Source organism: Hippopotamus amphibius, chromosome 1 (genome assembly GCF_030028045.1).
Source record: "Hippopotamus amphibius kiboko isolate mHipAmp2 chromosome 1, mHipAmp2.hap2, whole genome shotgun sequence".
Taxonomy (NCBI): Eukaryota; Metazoa; Chordata; class Mammalia; order Artiodactyla; family Hippopotamidae; genus Hippopotamus; species Hippopotamus amphibius.
Window position 1 is genome coordinate 214,497,826 of NC_080186.1, and position 27,652 is coordinate 214,525,477.

The 27,652-nt window shown below is 42.1% G+C and overlaps 1 protein-coding gene and 1 non-coding gene across 3 annotated transcripts in view; both read left to right on the forward strand.

Moving 5' to 3' along the window:
* The window catches only part of ARSB (arylsulfatase B), a 159,597-nt gene extending 145,402 nt beyond the window's left edge, over positions 1-14,195 (forward strand). Inside the window, exons 7-8 of one of the 2 annotated variants that reach the window (XM_057740441.1) lie at positions 10,461-10,583; positions 11,341-14,195. In XM_057740441.1, the coding sequence (XP_057596424.1) occupies positions 10,461-10,583; positions 11,341-11,606 (389 nt within the window). In that variant the 3' untranslated portion in view covers positions 11,607-14,195. Of the gene's footprint in view, positions 1-9,056; positions 9,230-10,460; positions 10,584-11,340 lie in introns of those variants that run through there. The other variant, XM_057740450.1, reaches the window with a different exon arrangement.
* A 9,725-nt stretch (positions 14,196-23,920) lies between these two features.
* Positions 23,921-23,993, forward strand: TRNAA-UGC (transfer RNA alanine (anticodon UGC)). The gene has a single exon. It is a non-coding gene; the product is annotated as a tRNA-Ala (tRNA).
* The last annotated feature ends 3,659 nt before the right edge of the window (positions 23,994-27,652 follow it).

Below are 27,652 nucleotides of genomic sequence, written 5' to 3' on the forward strand. Positions count from 1 at the left end.
AGTCTATCTAATACACTGTCAATTTAATAATGAAAATACCAATTTAATAATTCAGTATCTCGTACGTACATAGATACAAAAATCCTCAACAAAATATTAGCATATGGAATTCATATAAAGAGAATTATACACCATGATCGAATGAGTTTATTCCAGAAATGTAAGGTTAACACCTAATATCAATTAATGTAATACATCATATCACTAGAATAAAGAACAAAAAATATTAGGTAATCGCAATAGAGGCAGAAAAAGCTTTTGACGAAATGTCATACTTTTTCTGGATAAAAACATTCAAATTAAGAGTAAAAGAGGACTTACTCAGTTTGATAAAGGGCATCTATAAAAAACCTACAGCTAGCATCATACCGAATGGTGAAAGATTGAATGCTTTACCCTAAGATCAGGAATAAGACAAGGAGGTCTGCTTTTACCATTTGTTTCAGCATTATATTGGGGATTCTAACAGGGCAATTAGTTAAGAAAAAGAAATAAAAGATATCCAAATTGACATGGAAAAAATAACACTATCCATATTTGTAGATGACATGAACTTGTATATAAAAACTCCCAAGGAGTCAACTAAAAAACTATTAGAACTAATAAACAAGTTCCACAAGGTTGCACAATACAAGAGCAATGTACAATAATCAGCTGTATTATTTCTATACAATAGCAATGAACAAGCCAAACATGAAATTAAGAAAATAGTCCTATTTGCAATAGCATTGAAAAGAATAAAATACGTAGGAATAAATTTAAGAAAAGAAGTACAAAAGCTATATTCTGAAAACTATAAAACACTGTTCAAAGAACTTAAAGAAGACCTAAATAAATGGGAAGGTATCCCATGTTCATGGTTCAGAAGACTTAATATTATTAGGATGGCAGTACTTCCCAAATTGATTTATGGGTTTAATACACTTCCTAACAAAATCCCAGCTGGCCTTTTGCAGATATTGATAAACTGATCCTCAAATTCATAAGAGATTTCAAGGGACTCAGAATAACCAAAGTAATCTTGGAGAAAAAACAAAAAACAAAAACATTGGAAGACTTTCTGATTTCAGAACTTACTACAAAAATTACAGTAATCAAGATACTGGCTTTAGAATGTAGACATGTAGATCAATGGAATAGAATTGAGAGTCCAGAAATAAACTCTTATGGTCAACTGATTTTCAACAAGAATGTCAAGAGAATTAAATAGAGAAAGAATAGTGTCTTCAACAATTGGTGCTGGGACAACTGGATATCCACATGCAAAAGAATGAATTTGAACCTCTACCTCTCACCACATACAAGTATAATTCAAAATGAATCAAAGATCTAAACATAAGTGCTAAAACTATAAATTCTTAAAAGAGAACTTAAACATAAATCTTTTTTTTCTTTTTTTTTAAGCTCTTTATTGGAGTATAATTGCTTTACACTGCTGTGCCAGTTTCTGCTGTACAACAAAATGAATCAGCTGTATTTATACATTTTTCCCCATATCCCCTCCCTCCCACGACTCTTTCCTACCCTCCCTTTCCCACTCCTCTAAGTCATCACCAGTCATCAAGTTGATCTCCCTGTGTTATGCAGCAGCTTCCCACTAGCTATATATTTTACATTTGGTAGTGTATATATGTCAATGCTACTCTCTCACTTCATCCCAGCTTCCCCTCGTCCCCTACCCATGTCCTCAAGTCCATTCTATACATCTGCATCTTTTAAAAAAAAATGTTATAACTTTTGTTATTAACCCCTTTGAGAACTAGAAATGCAGTACATCTGCATCTTTATTCTTGCCCTGTCACTGGGTTCATCAGTACCATTTTTTTAGATTCCATATATATGAGTTAGCATATGGTATTTGTTTTTCTCTTTCTGGCTTACTTTGCTCTGTATGATAGTCTCTAGGTCTATCCACCTCTTTACAAATAACTCAGCTTCATTCCTTTTTATGGCTAATATTCCATTGCATATATGTGCCGCATCTTCTTTATCCATTCATCTGTTGATGGGCATTTAGGTTGCTTCCATGTCCTAGCTATTGTAAATAGTGCTGCAATGAACATTGTGGTACATGTTTCTTTTTGGATTATGGTTTTTGCAGGATATATGCCCAGGATTGGGAGAAGCAACACTGTGAAAATGACTATCCTACTGAAAGCAATTTACAGATTCAGTGCAATCCCTATCAAATTACCAATGGCATTTTTCACAGAACTAGAACAAGAAATTTTACAGTTTGTATGAAAATGCAAAAGACCCCGAATAGCCAAAGCAATCTTGAGAAGGAAAGACAGAGCTGGAGGAATCAGGCTCCCTGACTTCAAACTATACTACAAAGCTACAGTCATCAAGACAGTATGGTACTGACACAAAACCAGAAATGTAGATCAATGGAACAGGATAGAGAGCCCAGAGGTAAACTCACACACATATGGGCACCTTGTCTTTGACAAAGGAGGCAAAAATATACAAAAATCTTCATGACCTTGGAGGAAGCAATTTGTTTCTTAGATATGACACCAAAGTATAAGCAGTACAACAGAAATTAGATAAACTGGAATTCATTAAAATTTAAAACTTTTGTGCTTCAAAGGACACTAGCAAGAAAATGAAAAGACAGCCGATAGAATGGGAAAAAATGTTTGCATCTGATAAGGGGCTTGTATCTGGAATATATAAAGAACTCTTACAACTAAATAAGAAAAAAAATAATAACCTAAATTAAAATGGGCAAAGGATCTCAATATACATTTCCCCAAAGAGGATAAACAAATGGCCAATAAACTCATGAAAAGATGCTCAGCTTCATTAGTCATCAGGGAGATGCAAATCCAAACCATAATGAGATACCACTTCACGCCCAATAAGCTACACTCGAAAGATAGGCAATAATAAGTATTGACAAGTATGTGGACAAATTGGAACCCTCATACACTGCCAGTGGGATGTAACATGGTTCAGTCACTTTGGAACAGTCTGCAGTTCCTCTAAATATTAAACATAGAGTTACCATATGACCCAGCAGTGTCACTCCTCGGTATATATCTAAGAGAAATGAAAACTTGTACGTCAGTGTTCACAGCATTATTCATAATAGCCAAAAATTGAAAACACACCAAAGGTCCATCAGCCACTGACTAGATAAATAAAATGCAGCATATTTATACAATGAAATGTGAGTCAGCAAGGTGTGAAGTACTGCAATGTTACAACATGGATGAACCTTGAAAACATGCTGAGTGAAAAGAAGCTACATATTATATGATTTCATTTATAAGAAATGTCCAGAATAGGTAAATCCAAAGAAACAGAAAGTACATTAGGAGTTGCCTAGGGCTGGAAGGTGTGGGACGAAATGGGAAATAACTATTAATGTACAGGGTTTCTTTTAAGAAAATGTTCTAAAGTTTATTGTGGTGATGATCGCATAACTATGAATATGCTAAAAATCATTTAATTTTATACTCTAAAGGGGTGAATTGTATCATATGTGAATTATATCTTTATAAATCTGTTAGAAAAAATAGTTCCATCTTTTAAAAGATATATTTAAATTCCTCTAGTGCCTTCCTATTGATGAGAGGGGAAAGTGGCAGTTTCTCAACCTAGTACTGTATTTAGCACTCCCTTGACGTTGTTTCACCCCTTCTATCCAACTGTCTCACCTAAACCTCCAACAGCAGTTACATTGCTGTGCTTCAAAGGTACTAAATCATTGGGACTGCTTTTCTCATTCTTCAATGTAAACTTCCCTTTTCTACCTTCAGTTTATCCAATTTTTAGTCCTTCACTGACTCAGTAAAGCATTGTTGAGCGCTTATCATTGATGTGCCAAGGCACTGGGCTAAGTTTTGGGGTTATAGAGGTGAATCTGACTTAGACCATACCCTAAATTGTTTTACACTAGAAGGGCTATGGAGTGGTAGATAACAAAGAGATGCATCTTTCAAGTCTTTACCTAAGTCTCACTTTCTTCCTCAATCTTTTCTCTGTGCTTCAGCCTTCATCAACTTCTTCCTACCGTGACCTTTTTATAATATTTACTCTTTGATTTTAATCATATTCTGCATCATGTTGTTATTTAACCATTTCATATATAATCTCCTTTCCTCCTAATTAATTTGTAAGATTACAAATAACAGAGCCCCTGTGTATGTTTTCTATTGCTGCTGTAACAATTTACCACTAACTTAGTGGCTTAAAATGACACAAATGTATTATCTTACAGTCCTGTAGGTCAAAAGTCCAACACAGATCTCACAGGCTAAGATCATGGTATCAGCAAGGCTGTGTTCCCTTCTGGAGGCTTTAGTATAAAATCTATTTCCTTGCCTTTTCCAGCTTCTAGTGGCTGTCCACATTCCTTAGCTCGTGGTCCCCTTTCCCATCTTCAAAGGCAGCAATGTTGCCTTTGAGCCATCTCTCTCACTCTTCTGCTGTGGCTCTGTCTCCCTTTAACTATAGTCAGAAAATAATCCCTGCTTTTATAGACTCATGTGATTAGAATGGGCCCATCCAAATAATCTGGGATGGTTTCCACATCTCAAGGTTCTTACACTTAATCCTATCTGCAAAGTTTCTTTTGCCATCTATGGTGACATATTCACAGGTTCCAGGGACATTCAGCCATGGGCACCCTTGGTGGTCATTATCCTGCCTACCATACCCTTTTCTGTACTTCTTTGTATTGCATATGAGCCTAACACTATGATCATAGATGGAAAAAGATATACTATTCAAAGACTAACAACAACAACAATTACAGCTAATACTGCAGTATCTATACATCAAAGTAGACTTAAAGAGAGAAAACATTATTAGGGATAAAGAGAAATTTTTCAAAATTATAAACAGAGCAATCAGGGACTTCCCTGGTGGTCCAGCAGTTAAGACTCTGCGCTCCCAATGCAGGGGGCTCAGTTTCAATCCTTGGTCAGGGGAACTAGATCCCACATGCCACAGCTAAGAGCCTACATGCTGCAACTAAAAGATTGCCACATGCCACAATTAAAGATCCCGCATGCTGCAACTAAAGATCTCACACACGGCAACAAAGATCCTGCATGCTGCAACTAAGACCTACACAGCCAAATAAATAGATAAATAAATAGATAAATAATTTTAAAAAAAAAGATCAACCGGAAAATTATAATGCTTCTAAATTTGTGAGCACTTAATAATATTGTCTCAAAATGTTTGAAGCAAAAAATGACAGAACTAAAAGGAGAAATGAGCAAATTCTAAATTATTGTGAAAGATTTTCAACATAACTGTCAGTAACTGATAGAACAAGCAAAGAAACCAAAAAGTCAGTGCAGATATAAAAGATTTGGACAGCATAGTTAATAAACTATGATATTGTACCTAACAACTTGAGAATACATGTTTTTCAGGTAAGAATGGAACATTACACAACTGACCATGTGCTGAGCCATGAAGCAAAGAGCAACACTTTTTAAAGGATTTAAATCATATACTGTACATCTAAAATGCTTCTAAAATTAAAAGTTTATTTTTAAAAATCAAGAAATATATTTTCTAACCGTAATGGAATTAAACTGGAAATTCATAACGAAAGGATAACTAGGAAATTCTTAAATGTTGAAGCATTAAGCAATACTTTCAAATAATCCATGAGTCAAAAAGAAAATCACAATGGAAATTAGAGCATGCTTTGATCTGAATAATGAAGATGCATATTTAAAACTTGCATGATGAAAATAAATTGGTGCTTGGATAAAAATTTATAGTGTTAAATGTATATATCAGAAATGAAAAAAATGCTGAGAACCAGTCATTCAAGAAATTATAAAAGAAACAGCAACTTAAGCCCAAAGAAAATAGAGGGAAGAAAAGAATAATGAGACAAAATTAATGAAATAGAAAAATGTACTACAGCAAGGATCTAAAGGTCAAAAGTAGGTTGTTTGAAAAAAACTAATAAAATCAATTAAACTTTAGCAAAATTTATCATGGGAAAAAATTGAAAAGCAGAAATTGCTAATACCAGGAATGAAAAGATGATATTACTACAGATGCTACAGGCATTAGAAAGAAAATTTAAAAACCCAAAATTTGTATGGACAAGACAAATTGCCAGTAAAATACAAGTTATCAAAACTGACAAAAGGAGAAACAGAAAATCTGAATGGTCCTATATCTGTTAAAAAAGTCAATAATTTAAAACCTTCCCCAAAAGAAAACTCTAGGCCAAAATAGCTTCACAAATGAACTCTTCAAAATATTTAGGGAATAACATTCATTTTATGCAAACTCTTCAGGGAACACTTCCCAATTCCTTTTTATAAATCTATATAATCCTGATTCAACAACATGATAGGAACATTACAAGGAAAAGTATAGAGCAATTTCTGTGTTGTGCACAGGTGCAAAAATCTTAAAATGTGAATATTTACTGGCAAATATAATCAATCATAAACAAAATGTGAATCCAGCAATATATAAAAAGCATAAACAGGGCTTCCTAGGTGGCGCAGTGGTTGAGAATCCACCTGCCAACGCAGGGGACACGGGTTCGATCCCTGCTCCAGGAAGATCCCACATGCCACGGAGCAACTAAGCCCATGCGCCACAACTACTGAGCCTGCGCTTTAGAGCCCGTGAGCTACAACTATTGAGCCCATGTGCTGCAACTACTGAAGCCCACGCGCCTAGAGCCCGTGCTCTGCAACAAGAGAAGCCACATCAATGAGGAGCCCGCGTACCACAACGAAGAGTAGCCCCCACTCACCACAACTAAAAAGAAAGCCCGTGCACAGCAAAAAAGACCCAACACAGCCAATAAAATAAATAAATAAATAAAATTTAAACAAACAAAAAAAAAGCGTAAACATCTGACTAAAAGCAGTTTATCCCATAAATGCAAGGTTGGTTTAGCATTTAGAAAATCAACAAATATAATTCATTACATTGAAAGGTAGAAAAAGAATAATTATATGATTTTCTCATTTTATGCAGGAAAAGTATATGATAAAATTGAACAACCACTTATGATAAAATAAAAATTCTCAGTGAATTGGGAATAGAAAGGATCTTCTTTAATCTGATAAAGTGTAGCTACAAAAGTTTTATATTGACATCATAATTAACAGTGAACTATTAAAAGCTTTTCCTCTGAAATCAGGAATGAGACAAAAATTTGCACTATCACTACTTTTATTCAAAATTATGCTAGAGATTTTGTTCAGTGTCATAAAGTAAGAAAAGGAAATTGAAAGATGTAAATAAAATATAGGGAGAAACAAATGTCATTATGTGCAGATGACACGATATCATGCATAGAAAATCCCAAGAATCTATAAACAAAGGATTACAATTAACAAATGAATTTGGCAAAGTCAATGGATACAAGGTCAGTATGTGAAAAAGTCAATTGTATTTTTATATGCCAGCAACAACCATTCAGAATATGAAATATATCTTAAAATAGCATTTATATTAGTATCAAAAAACATCAACCAGCTGAGAGTTAACAAAAGATGTGTAAGACCTCTACACAGAAAATCATAAAATGTTATTAAGAGAAAAATTTTAAAACCTAAATAAATGTTGGGATCCACCATACTTGTGAATTGTAAGTTTCAATGTTTTAAGGCATCAATACCCCCAAATTTAATCCCTGAAGTCAGTATTATTATAATCACTATCTCAGCAGCTTGTCTGGGAAACTGACAAGCTGATCCTAAAATGTATATTGAAAATGCAAAAAGCCAATAATGATGAGATCCGTCTTGAAGATCAATGTTCATTGTAGGACAGCTTATGCAGTTGACCCTTGAACAATGTGGGGGTGGGGGTGCCAGCCCTCTGTGCACTTGTGCAGTTGGAAAGCTGCATATAACTTATAGTCAGTGCTCTGTATCCATGGTTTCTCCATATCCACAGTTCCACATCCATGGTTTCAAGCAACCTCAGATCCCGTAGTATTGTAGTATTTACTCTTGAAAAAAATCTGTGTGTAAGTGGACCCGTGCATTTCAAACCCATGTAGTTCAAGGGTCAACTGTAATAGCATAAATAAATAAATAAATAAATAAGTAAAGTAACCTAAATTCCCATTAAAAAGGGAGTGCATAAATAAAATGTGGTATTTTTATGTAGCGAAATATTAAGTAGTTAAAAGAATATGTATAGTATATACATACATGCATATACATACATACATACACATATATACATACATAATCACTGAGCTCTAAAAACACAGTAGTGGATGAAAAAGCAAGTTTCAAAATATATATAGCATAACATATACATGTACATGTCTAAAGTATAAAACTACTGTATATTATTCCTTGACACACACGTGTGTTACTGTATTCTTGAATGGCTGAAGGATGCACTGAAGTTGTGAGAGCAGCAGCTTCGGGGGCAGTGGATGAAGGGACTGGAAAGAGGATGGGGAAAAAGGAGACTATCACTTCATCTTAATTGTCCTACTTCTCTTATTTTTTTTTTTAAAAAGCAAATACAACGAAATGTTAACATGTGTTCATTCTGGGTGACAGATCACAGGGTGTTAGTTGTATTATTCTTTGTACTTTGCTCTTTGTTTAATTTCTCAAAACAAAAAAAGCTTAAGTTGAGATAACAGTACCTTTCATCATTTAGTCTTAGACTTATTTATTGTTTAGGTATTTTATGTTCCTGTTTGTTTTAAAAATAAATGTATATAAATATAAGTATAGCTGAGATAGCTAAATTTCCTTCCTTTGTTTATGTTCACACAGCGTACTTGTTTTATTTAACATTCTTTGCTATCAAAATGTGGTCTTTATATACAAACTTATGAGTAGTAAATCATGAGGGCTCACGGTTCTACCACAGTCTGTATATTAAGAACATACTTCCTACAGTAGACATCCTCACACACCTCGATCGCTAGAAGCATCCGTTTGTATTGGAGCCAAAATAGCCATAAGCAAACAGAGAAACAAGAAGTCCAAAAGATTCCTCTTTGTTGCTAATGATTTGTTGGTACTCATTGTTAAGACTGAAGTTCTGAAACTACTGATGTTTATTGGCTCTGTCTGCAGTATGCCTCTACAGGGTCATCCCCAACAAGACTGACAAAGAATGAAACTCCCTGCCTTTTCCACCACTGACAGTGCTTCTCGCATTAAAGCACGTGCAGCACAGAAGTCCCGCTCTGGCGGAGTGGAGGGCACTCTCAGAGTCCTTTATCACACGATGGAGATGCTGCACAGATGGTGGTGAGGGCACTTTTACAGACACTTTTACAAACACACTACAGCAATTAGTCATCAGATGGGTAGTCTGGCAGACTTTGGAAGTGCACGTAAGGTGACTGCTACCATATTTGAAAAGTTAACAGATAAACTGGATTTAAAACAGACTAAATATTATACAATTAGGCCCTAAGTTGAGGCTTTGAAACATGCACAGGTAGGAGTGAGGTGGGGACCTCCATACCTTGCCTTCAGGGATCCACCAGGGTCTTCAACTAGAGTGAAACTCAGGTCTCTCTCACTGCACCTTATTTGCTCCTCCACACGAGCAGGTGAAGGAGGAAGTTATCCGAAAGAAGGAACTGAGCATGCTCAACTCAGACCCTTTTGTCTGTCTAATTTTGGAGCCAGCCTGTCCCCAGGATATATGTCAACACATAAGGGCCCTTTGCCACAGATCTGAAGCTATGTTCTCTCCAATCAATTTTATCAGTAACAAAAGCAATATTTTTAGCTCCATCTACCTGGCCTCTACCTCTCACTTTGGTTCCAAATTCAAGAGGGGAAGAGGGAGTAGGTACTATTAATTGTTCCCCCCAAAACCTGATGATGAATTAATATAAGACCTCAAGATGATAAATTAATCTAATCCATGGTACCAACTGATAATTTATATGTCAGAATTATCTTAGCTGGATAGTTAACTGAGCATTGCTTGCTTACTTTTAGATTTCTTAATTGTGGTTAAAACAATAAATATATTATGTACGATTTATCATGGCATGCTTGAACTCTCATAGCTTGAGACAGACTCCATTAAAATGTATGTTTTATAATGTACATGTATTGGATTATCTACATAAGTATACAAGTATACACAGAGAATGTACTTAACTCAATCATTTAATAGCAAAAATAAAACCTACCAAATAAACAACCCCACATGCTGTCACAAAACACAGTTCTTCATGTGGCCAGCTGTATGTTGGCAGAACACAGTGGTTTTAAGGATGAATTAGTGTTCTAATCTCTTTGGGATTTCCTTTATATTTGTGGTGGTTTATGACTGACGTTTAATGTAACTGGAGCTTTCTGTTTATATTTAATAGAAGATTCATTTCTGTGGCAGGATCCACATTTACGCTCCAGTGTTGAATAAAAGCTACTGTTCTGCAAAAGGGATATAAAATGTTGATTTATAACCACACATTCCAATAACAGTGATCTAATTCTTCCAAACCCTCTCCCCAGGTCCTGGAAGCAGCATGGCTCCAGCAAAGGAGGATTCTTCCCTTCCAGAATATTCAGCCTTCAACACATCTGTCCACGCTGCCATTAGACACAGGAACTGGAAACTCCTCACGGGCTACCCAGGTAGAAGGCTTAGCATTTCCCATCAGAACAGCTAGGGAAACGTTACCAAAGAACAACTGTCTTTTGCAAAATATGATCTCTGGGGCTGCTGAATGAGGGGGAGGAATGTAATCTGGTCCTAAATTTTTTTTTTATTAAGAATTAACTGTAGATTGAGGGGGGAGAGTGAAGGGGAGAAATCCAGTTCTACCGCTTCATAGGGAATAAGGGTTTCAGATATGCTTGGCTATCAAGCACAACACAACTAGCTAGTGAAGAGAATCTCTGAAAGCTACATCCAGTGGTAAAGCAGGGGGTGGAGGTTGCTTCCCCTGAGCGCATTCTTTAGAAGTGACATCTTTTAAATATTTTTACAATATGTGGTGTGATGGTTAAGACTGTGATGCAATTAAGTAATGCTTACAATAAGGACATTCTTGGCGTTTGTGGCAAGACAATCCTTCATCATTTGTGACTGTCCCCCGCGTTGTAAGATATTTTAGCATCCCTGGCCCATGACCACTAAATGGAAGTAGCACCCCCCCAAGGCACTGTGACAACTAAAAATACACCCCTCCCCAGACACACACATGTGAGACATGTTTGATTAAAGCACCAGAAGTCAGAGTCTGAGACAGATCTAGACACAGCATCAAGGGCCACATTTTTGTGTCTGTACCCACAACCCAGCTCAGCCTTGTCCCCCAGACTCCTTCCTTGAAATTAGAACCTGCCTGCAGTGTTCCTCCTCCAATGAACTGTTGTGTTTCTTTGCCAGGCTGTGGTTACTGGTTTCCTCCACCATCTCAATATAATGTTTCTGTGATACCCTCCTCGGACCCACCGACCAAGACCTTCTGGCTCTTTGACATTGATCGAGACCCAGAGGAAAGGCATGACCTGTCAAGAGAATACCCCCATATCGTCAAGCAGCTCCTTTCCCGTCTGCAGTTCTACCAGAAACACTCAGTGCCCGTGTACTTCCCAGCACAAGATCCGCGCTGTGATCCCAAGGCCACTGGGGCTTGGGGCCCTTGGATGTAGGATTTCAGGCTGCCTAGGGGGCAGCTAGAAAACCTTTCTGTTGCAAGTTGGACTTCAGGCCTTTACTTGTGTGACTTTTGTCTCATTTGTTCTCCCAACCTGGGTTCACCTGGCCCTCACAACACTGCGGTGTCTAATTTCAACCTCTAGTACATTCAAGACGCTGATGAAATCTCAACACTTCTGCTGTTGACTGGGGCGTGTGTTTAGAGGAGAGGGTGACTGGGTTCGTCCCCTTTTCCCTGCGCTGTGGGACAGCTGGGAACTTGATTCGAAAGAGGAAGTTACTGAGTCTTGGAGGCTGGAGCAGCTGGTTCTTTTTGCCTCACAAGTCAGATGTGAGATTTCCCTCTGCCAATAGCCGGGTTTTATTGGAGTGATTCACATTTCTTGTAACAAATGAAAGGGTCAGACAGTTGTTAATGGTTCTGTTGGCCAGGGTTCTCCCTGTCTGTGAGCGATCGGGTTCAGGCATCCCATGTGAACAACCTGCCTTGGTTCACCCCTCACTCACATGTCATCGCTGACCTCGTCACTCATCCTGTAGTGGAACATAAGGCCCCTTTTGTTATTAAGGTCAGTGTGGCAATACGCCTACTCCTTGGTTTTGGTTTTTCCAATAAAGAAATGTGTTTTTATCCCCAGTCTTTCCCCAGCCATTGCTCATCTTGTCTGGACTGCCTGCTACCCCCTCTCCCTTTGTGGTTCTTTCTCTACGCTTTCTTCTGACTCAGATGTCCCGTGCCTGGGAAGGCGGCTTTGCTTCTCCACTATGAGCACTGGTTTTGGGAAGACTGCTGAGGCCTGCCTTCCTTTTGCCCCTGATGCTGAAGCTAGAGCCCTGGCCAGAGAAGGCGGTGAGTCTGGCTCTGTGGGTTTTCTCAAGGCAGCACTTGGGTCTCTGTCATCTGCTTGGTGACGTCTTTTTCTAGTGCATGGAGTTTATTCTCATGATTGTGGCTATGTCTCATAACATACTGAGTTGCACTGCTCTTCCCGAGCAGTGAGGAGAAACCTCGGGACAGGATAATATGGTCTTAAGATGACGCAGGTGGGCAATTTGAAAAAGAAAACGGCCGGCATCCGGGATACTGGGCCTTGGTAACACACAAGAAGGCACCTCCACGTTTCTCTTATTCTCTCAGTTTTACTGCTTGTATTGAGGTTCTGAGGTTGGGGAAAGAGGATATACCGTTTGACCTGCCAGCTCTTTCTCAGCCCCACCAATGTCCTACTAATGTGGACCAGTCCAGATTAGCTCCAAAGAGTGTCAGACTCAGAGAAATATGTCCAAAAACTATATTCTTTTTCGCATTAGTTCCACTGTTTCATTCACTGCTTATCACCAATGCCTCAAGCAGTGCCTGGTAGATAGAAGACACTCAATACACTTTTAAGAAAATAAATGAATGAATGAACAAAAGTCCCACACCATGGAAGGTGCTAGTCCAATGAGCTGAATACAGGGCTGAATATAAATATCTTCCAACCGTCGCTTTTCTGTTCTCAAGCTGCCCTCCTGGGGTAGGAGCACAGTCTGCCTATCTTGGAAGTCTAGGACACGCCATAGTGAAGTAGTCCTCTCAGAGGGCGAGGGAGAGAAATATGCCTACTGAAGATGCTCTTCTGCCAGTAATCCTCAGTTTTCTTCTGCAGAGAACACTAGAAACTAAAACCACCAAACATGGTGTAGGTCATGGTACAGCCATCCTTCAATTCAGTGGCACTATTCTCTGGTGACGATTTACTTGTATTAAAATACGATGATTGGAAAGAAATGGTGCTAGAACTAATGACACCTGTTACCAACCTGTGCCCCACTCCTGGGCTGGCATGCAGCTGGCCAAAGTGCTCCTAACTTTCATTCCCAAGCCTGTGGCAGATATTATGAACTAACTGATCATAATATCATGATATCCTTCTGGATCCTTCTAACCCCGGGGCTGAAGGTACCATTAATACGATAAGATTGGAGGCCATCACTACATGACAGCTGTTTGCTCCCCGGGCTGTTCCAGCAGTTATTCCCAGTTCTGGTTCCTTGATTGCTGTATACAATGTGGATGTTCTGCACTTGATGGCCTCAAAAGGAATTTTAAAGACTGGTTTTTTGGTTAAAAATTTCTATTTGAGATTTTATGTTATCCATAATAGAATATACTCATTGAATTTTCTTATTCTATACAAGAATGTGAACAGATTCATATGTTGTCAGAAGTATTAATGGTATTTCTTTCTGATTTTGTTTACCTTTAAAGAACTGTTTTGTTTATTTAATTGTTTTTCTTCTTACTACCTGATTGTTCCAGATTCAGAGAACAAAAAAATTTATCTTGGAAAATGTGTCAGCTGTGAGGATGGGGTTTCCATTTGGGAGAAGAAAAAGGTCTGGAACTAGACAGTGGTTATGGTTGCACAACATCGTGAATGTACTTAATGCCTCTGAATTGTACACTTGAAAATGGTTAAAATGATTAATTTTAAGTTGTATAGTTTTTAACTGCAATTTCAAAAATGCGTTGGCCCATTTTGTGGTATGTGAATTATAACTCAAGAAAGCTATTAAATAAACAAATATAGCAAAAAATATCAGAGCTAAAAGAAATGTGTCTGTCATTGCCCCAAAGATACAAACTATAAAATAGGCTTTTGGAGAAAGGTCAAGAGAGGGTAGGAGTAAATACAAAGTGATGATATGGGAGTGTGTTAGTTCTCTATTGCTATATAATAAATTATCCCCAAATTCAGCAGCTTACAACAATGGAGATTTGTTATGTCACACATCCTATGAGCGTCAGGACTTTAGGAGTGGTTTAGCTGGGTGATTCTGGCTCAGGGTCTCTCTCTCATGAGATTGTAGTCAAGCAGTTGACCAGGACTACAGTCCTCCGAAGGCTTGACTGGGGTTGGAGGACCCACTTCCAAGATGACTCACTCACAAGGCTCTTGTCTGGAGGCCTCTGTTCCTCGCCCTGTGGGCCTCTCCATGGGCTGTATCATATCCTAACCAGCCCGCTCACCCTGGCATCACCCTGGAAGCAAACTTCCAGCAGAGCAAGAAATCCAGAGAGAGAAAGAGGGAGCTGCAGTACCTTTTATGACCCAGTCTCCAAAATCATACACTGTCCCTTGCACCTTTTTTCACTTCCTTAGAAAGGAGTCACTGAGTCCAGCCCATACACAGAGGAGAATTAGGCTCCACCTTTTAAAGGAAGTATTAAAACTTGTGGACCTGTTTGACACTACCACAGACAACAGAGGAGAATGAGCAAATGTAGCTTCCTGGGGAATAGACTGTACAATCAAGACCACATGCATTTATCAAATGCTGCTATTTGAAGACAAAGAGTAGAAAAAGCATCCAACTTTGCTCTTTAGTGGTAGAATGACCTTCTCTGTGCCTCAGTTTTTTTCCTGATGAAGTGATGGGTTGAAGTAGATAATCCCTGATTTAGATCTCTAGTGTCCAGAACAATGCCTGGCACATAGTAGATGTTCAATAAATGTTGGTTGATTATCTCTCAACTGATTGAATTCTAATACAAGGGTGAGAAATAATACTGTGCTAAAAATAGCCTGAGATTGTGCTTAACCTTAAAAAAAAAAAAGAACTAATTTGGTGATAGAAGTCAAATTGGTGCTTTCCTTGTGGGGAAAGGATACTGACTAGGGAGGGGCATGCTGAAACATTTTGGGGTTCAGAAAATGCTATATATCTTGATCTAGTGGTCTTTACGTGGGTATATCCATATGTAAAAATTCACTATGAGGTATACTTAGTGCACTTTATGATTTATATGTTATACCTACTTAAAAAGTACTTTAAAACAAAAAACACCTGCCCTTAGAGCAAAACTTATTTCATAAGTTACCAAAATGTCCCTGGAACACACACACACTTGTAAATAAAACTTTTTAAATGCTGCAAGGAAATCTACTATTTGAAGAAACCTTTATGTACATCCTTTTGAAAACACAGATTTAGGTTTTTGTGTTTACAAAACCTGAATACATCGATTTAGATTTCCTAAACTGATAGTTTGCTACCCAGGTTTTCCTGCAGGAGTCACACCGATGTATCAGTGCTGCGGGAGGGGTGTAGAGACCAGGAAATGACAAAAACAAAACTAAGGGCATGGCCTCTGGCCATAAGGGGCTTATGCTTGGATTCTGTGGTGCCAAGTTATTTCGAGCTCAACAGTTTTTAAGAATAGTCCAGCCAATACTAAATGTATTGAAGTAGTAATTATCCTTCCCAGTCACCACTTAAACTTTAAAATCTATTTTTTGTCCAAGTTGAGAATAGTCATCGCTTTGTCCAGATTGGTTAATTTTCAGGCCATTATACATGTATATGTATGGCTGAGTCACTTTGCTGTGCACCTAAAACTGTCACAACATTGTTAATCAGTTATACTCCAATATGAAATAAAAAGTTAAAAAAAAAAAAACTAAGAAAAAAAGATACAAAAAAAGATATATACATGAATGAAAATTGTCTGGAATGAAAAAAAAGTTGTTCATGCTGGGTTTTGATTTAAAAGGGAGGGACTAGGGGTCTGGGAGGGAAAAAAATTTGCTTTTATCCTGAACTGTCTTGTAAAGTTTGACTTTTGATCATGTGCATGTTATTTTCATTAAGAAAAATAAATTATCCATTTTTGTTTAAAAAAAATTTTTTTTCAGGCCGTTGAAAAACGAGCCTGCTCACCCTGGCACCACCCCTACTGATCACCAGAGCAGGTAGGTTTGACTGAGGTAGAGGTACCTGCCACATTCCTTTCCCCCTTGCTCTGTTACCATGGGAGCCACCCACCAGATGGCACAAAGCAGAGGAGGAGGGCGGTGACTCATGCTGCCCTCGGCCTGATGTCAGTTCTCTGTGACCATCAGGAAACTGAGAGACAATTTCATTTTCAAACTAATTCGCTCAAGTAACCAATCATTGAGCTTAAGATATTTCCTTTAATAACCTTTATTGTTTTTCTGACAATAGAGATAATTTTCATTTTAATCCCATTAATGAAGTATAGATGATCCCAGGATTGTTAACCTAAAGGAGCATCACTCCCTCCCTGCCCCTCTCTCCCCCTTCCCCCCTCTCCATGAGTCTCAACAGGGGACCTGAGCACAGAGAGGCCAGTGTACCATCAATCAAACCGGCAAGTAGGCACCAGCCCCTTATTCACACCAGAGTCTTGCAGAGCAGAGCAGAGGGGATAAACATAAACACAGATGCTCCTCCTCTCCTGGACTTACTGTGATTTGGGGGGGTTTGTTTCATTTTGTTTATCATCATTACTGGAGTATAATTGCTTTACAATGTTGTTTTAGTTTCTGCTGTAGGACAAGGTGACTCAGCTATAGGATACATGTATCCCCATATCTCCTCCCTCTTGAGCCTCCTCCCACCCTCTGTGTTTTTATTTACATTAAATGAATCAAAGATAGGATTGGCCTTGTGCCAGGATTTTGTAGCTGGGATTATTCAGGTCCATGCTGTGATGTGCACTGAAGGCCAGAACAAGGGCAGGTGATGGCAGCAGGGGGGTGTGGGTGCACTGGATCAGATCTCACTCCCAGGAAGCTCACCTACCGAGGAGCACAGACGGGAGGCCAGGCAGACAGGAGGAGGAGGGGGTCCCAGGCAGGGCAGAGGTGAGGCGCAGCAGGGCTCAGAGCCAGAAGCAATGCACCTTAGTGCCCGGCAAGGGAATCCATTTTACCTTAATTTTTGCTTCTTGTTTTTTTACATCCATGAGAGCAGTGAGTTCTTTCTATATAAACTATTTTTATATTTGATTAGGGGAGCCTCTGATCTGTTAGGGAAGCAGCTGGTTTGGTAGGAAAACATTATCGCTGGGGCATTTCCCGGTTTTTCCTGGTTCTTAAGCCAGGGCTTGAATGAAAGTGTTCAGGTTTCATGCATGCAGGTGACGGAAATATGTGGCCCCCCCACATCCAGGAGGAGAAGGGCCCTTCCCAGTGGGACCTGCTTGTGTTCCGTCACTGAGGTCTGCAGATAGTCCTTCCCTGCAAAAAAGTGGAGCCAGATCCAGGATGGCTCGCATGGCCTCTTGCAGCCCACCCAGACCTCTGTGGCTCACATAGGCCCTTTCACTGCTGGGTGTCTTAACAAGGTACTTTTCCTTCAATTCACATTCTTTACTAGAATAAGCAATTTAAAGAGATGCTTTTTTTTTTAACCACCGTGGTAAGGGGAAAACTAATGTCATGGGTAATCCTAAAAATACACACAATGAATGCTCTTAATAAATACATACAATTGGTACTCCGTAAATAACTAAATTGCTCTTAAATTGGATCTAGGAACTGCTCCTGGCCTGGGAGGAAAGGGTATTGAAGACTGAGTACCTTTTTCACTGAATGATTCAGTGTCGCCAGTGCCAGGGCTGTGACTTTGGCAACACTGGCCTGGAGACAAGGAAACTCCCTGAGGGCCCACTGCCCATTCAGTGTGTGCCCAGGCCCCGTGGCGGTGCTGGGCACACACGTGATTGGTCCTGCACTTGGTGATGCGCTACTGTCCCCTCCATCTGCTGTTTCCTCCAAGAAGAATCACAGCTGCACTCGACTTTTAACAGTTTGTTTTGCTCATGTGCCTGGAGACCCCAAAGCAAGGGAAGCATTCGAAATGAGGTAAACGTATAAACACAAGAAGAAACCAGCGTACACATCCTCTGCAATACAGCAGGAAAAATCACAGAGGATCCGACCAAAGAGAGAAGCCAGGAAAGTCAATAAACAAGTTGGAGGAGAGGCAACATACAGAGATGAAATGTTAAGAAGAAATAAACACTGAGAGGAGGGAAAATAGGCAACATGAAAATTCTTGGGTTAAGATGTTCCCTGAGCCTTCATTTCCAAGATTGTAATCTGTGGTCCAGGGTTCATAAAGCCACCCTCCCAGGAGACTCAGTGTCACAGATGCCTAGAAGTTTCTCCTGCTCTGCCCCGCAGCCCTCTCACATGCCTTAGGTGCCCACGTGGGCCTCATCTGGTTTTGTAATTTAGCTCACCAGGGATGCCATATCTTGCTAACTATAGAGGCAAGGCAAGGAATTAACCTTCCTTGAGGACATGCTATATGCCAGACACTGACTTTTACCATGGCTATTAAACTCCTCGCAGTAATATCTCATCATTAGGTAAGTGGTTTTACCATTTTAGAAAGTATCTTGCATGGAGTCACGCAGCCAGTAGAGTTGGAGCCCAGATTGCTCTTAAAATGCCCCAGCTCTCTACGCGGCTTCCCTGCAAGCTCTGGTTCTCAGCTCCCTTCCCGTCCCTCTGTCCTGCGCCTTTAAGGATCACGTGTAGGAAGTCCTGTTCTGACCATTTAGGACTGGGGAGCCTCAGGTGAGTGACACTCGGAACTTGAGTTGAGAAGTCAGCCCGGCAGAGCGCCTGGGATGCGTGGAGGGCAGGGACGCCTTGAAGAGGCTAGTGCAACCGTTTCGCAAGAGGTATGAGATTAGTAGAGTAAAAAGCTGAGTAGAGGCTTAGGAAGTGAAACACATTTGAAAGGCGTCGGAATGACTCAGCCTGGAGCGGAAGTTTATTCATGTTTTTCATATGTTTCGTAGGAAAATGGCCTTCCCCCAAGCAGGTCTCGGAGGCTGATGACCGTCCTCTCGGGGAACACAGAGAGAAAACCAAGAGCACAGTGCTGGTAGGAGGAGGCGAGGAGATAGCCCGGTGGGTTCTAAACGCGCACTGCAGCTTCTGATGAGGGTGCTGGCTGGAAACCGGGGTGGAAGGTCCTGTCTTGTTCTGTGACCAAGTGGCATCACCTAGTCTCTAGTTGCAGTTGCCATCTTGCAAAATTCTGGAGGGGGGACGTGGTTCTTACTAGCAACCCTGACTGCGGTCTTTGATATAATGTGGGTAGAACCTCGTTCCCCCTGTGTGTCTAGGGCTCCGAGATGAAGCATAACAAACACTTCAGATACACAGGATATTCTGTAAAGTTCTGTCTGTGATGATGTCTCTTTGGGGGTTGGGATGAAAGAAGGTAATGCAGAGGTTAGCCTGTGTGTGTGGACTTTCTTATAAGGAAATATTGCTTTGTGAGGATCTGTCCTTGAAAAGAGGAATGCAGATAGTGACTATGTGGTCCAGATGGTATATTTTGGTTTAAATTGTTATATAAATTAGAGAGCTTCATATGGGCCAACAGGACCTGGTTAGAGAATTGCTTTGATTTCTACAGTTCACCATTGTTGCCTTACGTCAAAAGTTAAGTGGCTGAGTCTTCGTACATGACGCCCACAACTCCTCTTCACAGGCTGGGAAGGAAAAATGTTCCTGAGAGGTAGTTTGTGCTTCTCACTCAGCACTGGGGGTGGGCTGCGCCTGAAGGCAGGGTCTGCGGGAGGGCTGGGCTGCTGCCGGGCTTCTGGCGTTTAGACGAAGTCCTGCCACGGTTACCCCTGTGCAAAGCCCCCTGGCTACCAAGCAGAGCCAAGCCAAGGCGGGGCTCATCCATCCCCAGACCAGGAGGAGATGCCGTCTCGGGACGGGGAGGGCAGGTGGTGCCGTTGCTCTCTCCTCCTTTGTCACTAACGTTTTACACAAAAAACGAGCAGCCACCAGAACTGGATCTTTTCCTAGTACTTGTTATTATACGATTTCAAAATTCTTGCTGGTTTGATAGGCTTGAAAGCGGTACATTGTTTCGTGTTTCTTTTGGTGTCGGGAGATTGGACTTTCCGTACATTTATTGGCCCTCATGGCTCTTTTTTTGAGTGGCCTGACCCGCCCAGCGCCCCGCCCCCATTCTCTCTAGAGGGAGTGGGGAAGGGACGGGACAGGAGCCCCAGCTGAGAACAGTGGAAGGCAGAGCCAGCCTTTGTTTGGGCCTGTAACACCATCTCAGCTGAGGCTGCCGGGCCTCCTGTTTCCAGGTGGTGCGTTTCGAGTGGTCAGTTGCCTCTGCTTTACACTTTGGAACTGTCAGGATGCAGGTAAAAGTAAAAAGGCGGAGAGGGGATGGGCAAGATCCTTTTCCTTTCTTATGGGCAGAGCCACACTGAGGCTTGTGAGCCCGCTGGCAAAGCTGATAATTTGGTGCTCCCTCACAGTGATGTTATTTTAATACTGGAATATTAATATTGGAATAAGAGCAGTAGAGGTGGGGTGGGAGGGGTGGAGCTGGAGATCCCACACTCAGCAAGTCTGGCCCCAACGGCACACCCCTCTCGGCAAAACAGAAGCCCTACAGGTGACTGCCTCACCCTTCTTAGAGGCGGTTTAACAACGCTTTGTTTCCTATGAAGCATACCCCTTGGGGTGATCTCACCCCAGAGGGCCATAGCCCAGCCAGCCCCTCACAAGAGCAGAGTTCTGGTGACCACACCTGTCTCTCCTTGGCACAGCACTTTCACGCCTTCAGGCCCTCGTCCAGGGGCTGGCCCATCCCTGGGTCTGGATTTACTCTGATAGGACCCCTGAAGCCCCTTTCCACCAAGCGAGGCTCCGTAGAGGAGGTCATCGCCCTCTGTGTAAACAACTCATTATAACTGAAAACTTTCATTCCGCTTTTAGCCTCTCCTTTTCCAGTATGAATAACCCCAGTGCCTTTCATCTGCCTGCACTTCTGTCAGCTCTTCTGATCTGCCAGCACTCCCATGATTCCACCCTTGACCCAGGCTAGTCCCTCGGCGTAGTTCCCGCTTCTCTTTCCTCTTTGCTGGACTAGCTCATCCTTCAGGGGTAAACTTGAAGGTCCCTTCCTTTGAGTTTAACCTGAGAAGGTTTCCCTCGAGCCCTGCTGAACTGGAACAGTGTTCCTGACTGGCCCTTCTCCTGTGAGAGAGGACATCACACTTATTGTTATTCACATATAAATGTCTGTGCTCCCCACCAGGCGGAAGTCTCACATCTGGTTTGTTTCATGGAATATCTTGGCACTTAGGACTAGTTGAATGAATGTTCCATTTGTTGAATTCAAAGGACATACCTTCTGGTTTCAGGATGACATTGCAGTCCTTCACTTCAGAGTCTGACCCTTGTCCCCAACCCTTGCATCCTGCCTGCAGACCATGCTTACTCAGCCTGACGACAGCCCCGCCCCGCTGCCTGCTCCAGGGGAGTGTGTGTCCGGAGTGTTGGCTGGCTTCAAAGGGCTTTGTTTGGATCAGCTGGAAGGACTGCAGCGCCTTCGTCAAATCAGGGTGCGCATTACACTATCCAGACTCCTCAGGCAGGTTTTGTTTACACTGGGATCTCCTCCAAGACATCAGCTGATGCCTTCAAACACTTTTTATGGTCTCACATTTGGACAAACTCAGATTTTCCTCCTTCATCTTCCAAACCTTCCCTAAGATTTTCCCCCGTCATTTGTTCAAGCTTTATTGTAAATGCTCTGCCCTGCGAGACTTTCCCAGCAGAAAACTGGCTGTGTAGCTTCCACCTAGTGCTGAGAAGTCCCTCAAATGCGAAGGGCAGGTGGCATGTTTCCTGATGCTCTTCCGTTAACCATCCATCTTGAAGAGGCTTTTCTCCTTCTGAAGTGGAGTAGGTGGGTTTTTTGGTGCAGATACAGTAGAGGTAAACTAATGGTTTCCTTAAGGCAAGTGGAGTTGGGAATTTATTTTTAAGGTGGGGGTTGGGGTTAATAGGGATGCAAGCTTCGTCACCCAGGCGCAGACTAGGATAGCATGAACCTCTGTAAAAATGCTAAGACACAGATATACTCAGGAGACTCCCTTGGTTGTCCGGTGGTTACGACTCCATGCTTCCACTGCAGAGGGTTTGGGTTTGATCCCTGGTCGGGAAGCGAAGATCCCACATGCCACTATGTGTGGCCAAAAAAAACAAACACACAAATGTCTTTAAAACAGACACATACATTTCTTGGGCACCTACCATGTCCGGCACAGCTGGTAACAAAGCTACGTAAGCCGTGGTCTTTATCCTGAAGGAGCGTACAGTCTGTTAGGACAATGGCAATACGGGATGCTGAGTGCCAAGGGGGAAGGGGGCAGAGTCAAAGACAGGGAGAGCAGAACCATTTGGGTTGCAGGCATGTCCCCTGACTTGGCGGTGCGGGTACTGACGGTGGCAACGGGACCTAGAAAGCCGATTTTAAAAAGCCTCAAATCCCTGGGGCCCAAGATCTCAGACGTCTTCATGGTCATCAAGATTGTTTGGAGAGTTTCATATTTGTCTCACAGCCGGACTCGGAAACCAGGGAAACAACGCACACACAGTACCCCTGCGCCAGGTATTGAGTACCTGTTACATAGGTAACAGATTACCACAACATGACACCTGGAGACAAGAATATGTATTATCTTGTAAAGCAAAGAATGTCGCCCACCATCCACTCCTATAAGGATCGAGTCGTTAGCCGCTGGAGTTGCTGGTTGACAGTACACCCTGAAGGGAGTGCAGGACAAGGCACTCTGTGCTTTGGGGAAAAAGGCCCCTTTAGGAAGTTAGACGTATCTCAAGAAAATTTGTTTTGTGAACCCGGGTTCTTGTATCTTCCTGCACTTGGAAAAGCATTGAAATCATTAACTGAGCTAGTTCCTCGTAACCAGCAGTAACCTTCTACCAAGGTGTAGGCCTGACTGCACATACTCCTCAGCCAAAATCACACATACACTGGCCTTTCCCCAGCCTCTTCAGAGGAGTTCCTCTGAGCTGAGAGGCTATCTCCTGGGCTGTAGTCCTCAGTAAGATTCGACTCACAGCTCTTCCACTGTGCGTTGCTTTGTTTTTTTTTTTTTTTTCAGTCAACAATCTCCTCCAGTTTCTGAGGGTAAGAAATCCGGGTGCATCTTGCCTGGGTGTCTCTGGCTATGGTTTCTCATGGGGTTGGCATCTCAATGAAGACTTGACTGGTTTGGGGAGGGGTAGGATTTGAGAGAGGACACAGGTAACCATGATGGAAGCCACAACCATTTATGAGCTGCTCTCTCAGAAGTGACATCCATTACTTCCGTCGTGTTCTTTGTGTTAGAAGCCGGTCACTAAGTCCAGCCCATACTCAAAGGGAGGGGATTACTCAAGGGTGTGGATACCAGGGACAGGGATCCCTAGGGACCTTCTTAGAAGCCGCCCACTGTGCCCCTCCCCTGGCCCCATTCTCCTCCCTTTCTCATCGCTTTCTTCTCAGTTCAGGTTTTGCTTATGAAAAAGACTGGTGATTGATTGCTTCCCTCTCTCCTCTGGCCTTACGTCATGGCAGGATGTTAGGTGGGATGTTCTGCTCGTACAGACGGGGGACCCAGAAGGACTTGGCCGTGCTGGCAAAGCCTCCCGATCAAGAGGCCAAGTACTGGACTTCCCTGGCGGTCCAGTGGTCAAGACTCTGCACTTGCAATGCAGGGGGCACAGGTTCGATCCCTGGTCGGGGAACTAAGATCCCACATGCTGCGTGGCCAAAATAATAATAATAATAATAGCTTTAAAAAAAAAGAGAGAGAGAGAGAGACCAAGGACTGCATGGGAGGCAGGAGGCTTAGGAAGAGGTCATTTCTGGAAGTGTTTGGCTGGAGGGGAGCCATTTTTCAAATTGACCCAAAGGCCCAGCCTGTCTCTTGTTGCTGCTGAGTCATCTGCCATCTTATAAAGATGCATGTCGCCTCCTTGAAGGCACAGGGCCGAAAAGGTGTCTTGCAGAAAAGTACCGTTTCTGTGCCATTTCAGGGCGAAGCCTTTCCCGTATGGTCACAGAAGCCAAACTGGTCTTGGTACCTTCCCCACCTTCCTTTTCAGACCTTCCAGTCCCTTCCTGGCTCTGTGACTCAGCATGGTCACCTTCGTACCCAGTCATCCTTGTCTCCTGTGAGCTCTCTGCTGGCTCCAGTGCATCTTTACCTCCATCTTAGCTGACACGTTTTAAGGTACAGCTCCTTCATGGGGGAAGGCAGAGGCCCCAGGTTATCCCAGGGTTCAGTATCTAAGCCCCAATACAAGGTGGCATGGGGAGCAACAGCTGTTATAACACATTGGTGACTGAAGAACTTACCTACCACTCGTAAAATGTCATGCAAATACCTGTCCTAATTAAACCAGCCTCCTTCCTAAGCGGCCACCTCCTCCTCCTTGTCAGCCATCCTCCAGCTGCTTTCCAGTGTCTTACAAATGCAGAATAAGATGCACTTCCATGAACTTAGAGAACTACTCACTCTTGGGTAAACCCCCTCACAAAAAAGCATCTGGCAGAATTGGAGCAGTTAACAGAGGAGAGAAAATTGACAAGGATACTGACACAAGAGGCTCTTCAAAAGAAGGTGATTTGAATATCAAAGGTGGAAGAGAGGCACTCAGGAAACTCTTGAATATTTTTGCAAAAATACTCCTCTTCATCTTCCTGTCCTTGAATGTAAAATGAAGGAAGACATACTGTGTTGTCATATAGTGTTATCAAATAGCTAATCCCCCCCCAAAAAAAAAACCTTCATTCTTTTTGTTAGTATAAGAATTGGTGCACAATTACACAACATCATTTTATAAAGTAGATTAAATATGTATTTATAATTTTTGGTTTTGTTCGAAGATCAAGTTCCAATCAAACCCATTTTTTTCCTTACAATTTACTATGACATTTTAGATAAGGTTGGCGAGGGCAGTGATATGAGATGGAAGGCAAGTCTAAGGAAGAAAAAAGAATATTTTAAACAGAGGCAACAGCTACCAGGATGTGGACCGGAATGTTTCCTGTTGTCTCAGGTGCTAGCTAAAGCTTCAAAGCTCAAGTCAGTGTGTGATAAGAAGCCCCACGTTCTAAAGAGAGGTGCTAAGGAAATCCCACAGGACTTGTGAAGGAGAGGCTAGAGGTTCCTGAGAGTTCTTTGAAGGGAATTTGTAAGAGGCGCAAGCTTGGTTTTTCCTTCCCTCCCCATGGGGAAGGGGATTCAGCTACCCAAACAAGCAAGGATGGGAGCCAAGAGAGCCTCAGGTTTGGGCGTATCTTGCAAGAAAGGGAGACAAACTTGCCTCTCATTTCATAGAAGCTTGTTAAGTGGTGAAAACACGTCAGCCTGGGTAGTGCTGCTACCAGAGTAGAGGGTGCCAAGGTCTTGGGAGAGCTTGCCATGTGCCTTCTAGAGTTTGGGGCGTGAAGACTAGTTCTGAAAGCAGGAGGCTACCTGGAGCTGGTGGCAGGGTAATCCCCTCACCTTCAGGGCAGCAGGGACAGCGAGAGGCGTCTCTGCTGTTTGAAAAGCTAAGCGTGCGAAGATTCCCATGCTTGCTTTGGCAGTTAGAGAGCTACCTTCTGGGGCAGGGGGTTCCAGCAGAGAGACTGAGAGATCAGCTGGAGAAGGCAGTGTGGGAAGTCCCTGTAGTGAGAGTGGAAGAGGCATATTAAAGTCCCATTAATATGCCTTAAGAAAGAGCTTCAGACAAAAGCCACACCCAGTACACATATTGAACATGATGGCCTCTGCCCCTTTGCTCTCATTTTTCCTCATCTGCTCAGCCCTAGAGGATCCTGAAGAAGGCGGGTGAAGGAACAAGCCACGCCCCCATCTCCACTATAGGGCCTGTGACCCCCATGTCAGACCTAAGCCTGAGGGAGGGAAGAAACATTAAATTGGGGATGAGACTTAAGTTTGGGTGTAGATTGGAGCTTCTAAGATCCTAAAATAGAACTGTTCTGATATTTGAAAGCGATCAAAATTTTGAGATCTGCCTGGAGAAATCACCAAAGAATAAGAAAGGAGGCCCAGACAGAGATCATTAGAAGATGCCGGGAAGGGGGGAGGGGGGGAGGGGCGGCAGGAAGAAAGGACTCTTACCAAGTTCAGCTTGCTCAAAAAACTGATGACATGTTTGAGGAAGAGTAATATTCCAATTTGCAACAGGAGAGTTTTTTTGTTTCACAAGTGCACTTACTCCTGGAATTTCATCCCCAAGACATCGCTCCTTTCCAAAAAAGAATGTATAGTCTAGCGGGAAAACTGGAAAGAAAGCAAGTAATTATTGAATATAATGCAGCGTCCTATTGGGAAAGTACAGGGCAGTATATGAACACATAGGAGGGCCACCAACCTGATCCTGGGGGCCAGGCAAGGCTCCCAAGGAGGTGATATCTTGGTTTTTATGGAAAAGACAGAGGTCACCAGACAAAAGGGGAGGTGGGAGGTAGGGTAAAGACAGACTGGGGAGGGGGGAGAAATGGGAGGGGATTGGGAAGTGTTGATGAATCAACTTTTAGTGGTCATGTGTCAACTGAAAAAAAAAAAAGCACAACCTAAAAGTTGAGAATTATGTTTTATTTGGCAGACTTTCTGAGGACTGAAGCTGGCAAGGCAGCCTTTCAGGCAGCTTCTCTGAAGAGGTAAGGGAGGAGTCAGGATACGCAGGCATTTTTGCAAGAAAAAAAATCCAGGTAGTCAGAACATCAAACGATTACTTTTAATTAAATAAAACCCAGACAACCCAAGTTAATGAATTTAGCACTTTTCCGTATATGAGAAAATGCAAGGGTCTGGGCTCATTGAAATCATTCCTTGGATATGCACCTTGACTAGCTAGGGCCAGCATCCTGCTTTTCTCCATCCTGAATCCCCAAAGAGCAAACAGTCAGGGCAGCTGCAGTGGCTGATGGCTTGATGGCCGCAACATCCTTTGTTTATTGACGGGGCAGGCAGCGTTTTTCATCCACATAAGTGAATATGGGCCTGAGGTCAGGAGCCCTGTCTGTGTACAGACTGTGATTTGGCAGCGTCACCCAAGTGCCGCGTTTGGAGCCCTGTAGGTGGATGAGATCTCTCAGAACGAGCACACAGAGAGAACACAGGGGCTATGGATACGGGTTGGTCAGATCGGGATGCACTTGAGAATACCTGCCCCCGGGACCTCAACACCTAAATCCTGTTCCAGGACCCTGGGGCAGGTAAGTACGTGAAGACTGTAGGCAGAGCTCTGGTGAGCTGGACTTAAGTAGTAGAGCCACACAGCCTCTCTGGACTGCTGTACGCAGATCTACGATTTAGATCCAACAGACTGAGTGGCCGCCTGTCTTCATAAGCCCAGATGCAAGTCTCTACCCTGTCTTATCCCTTTTA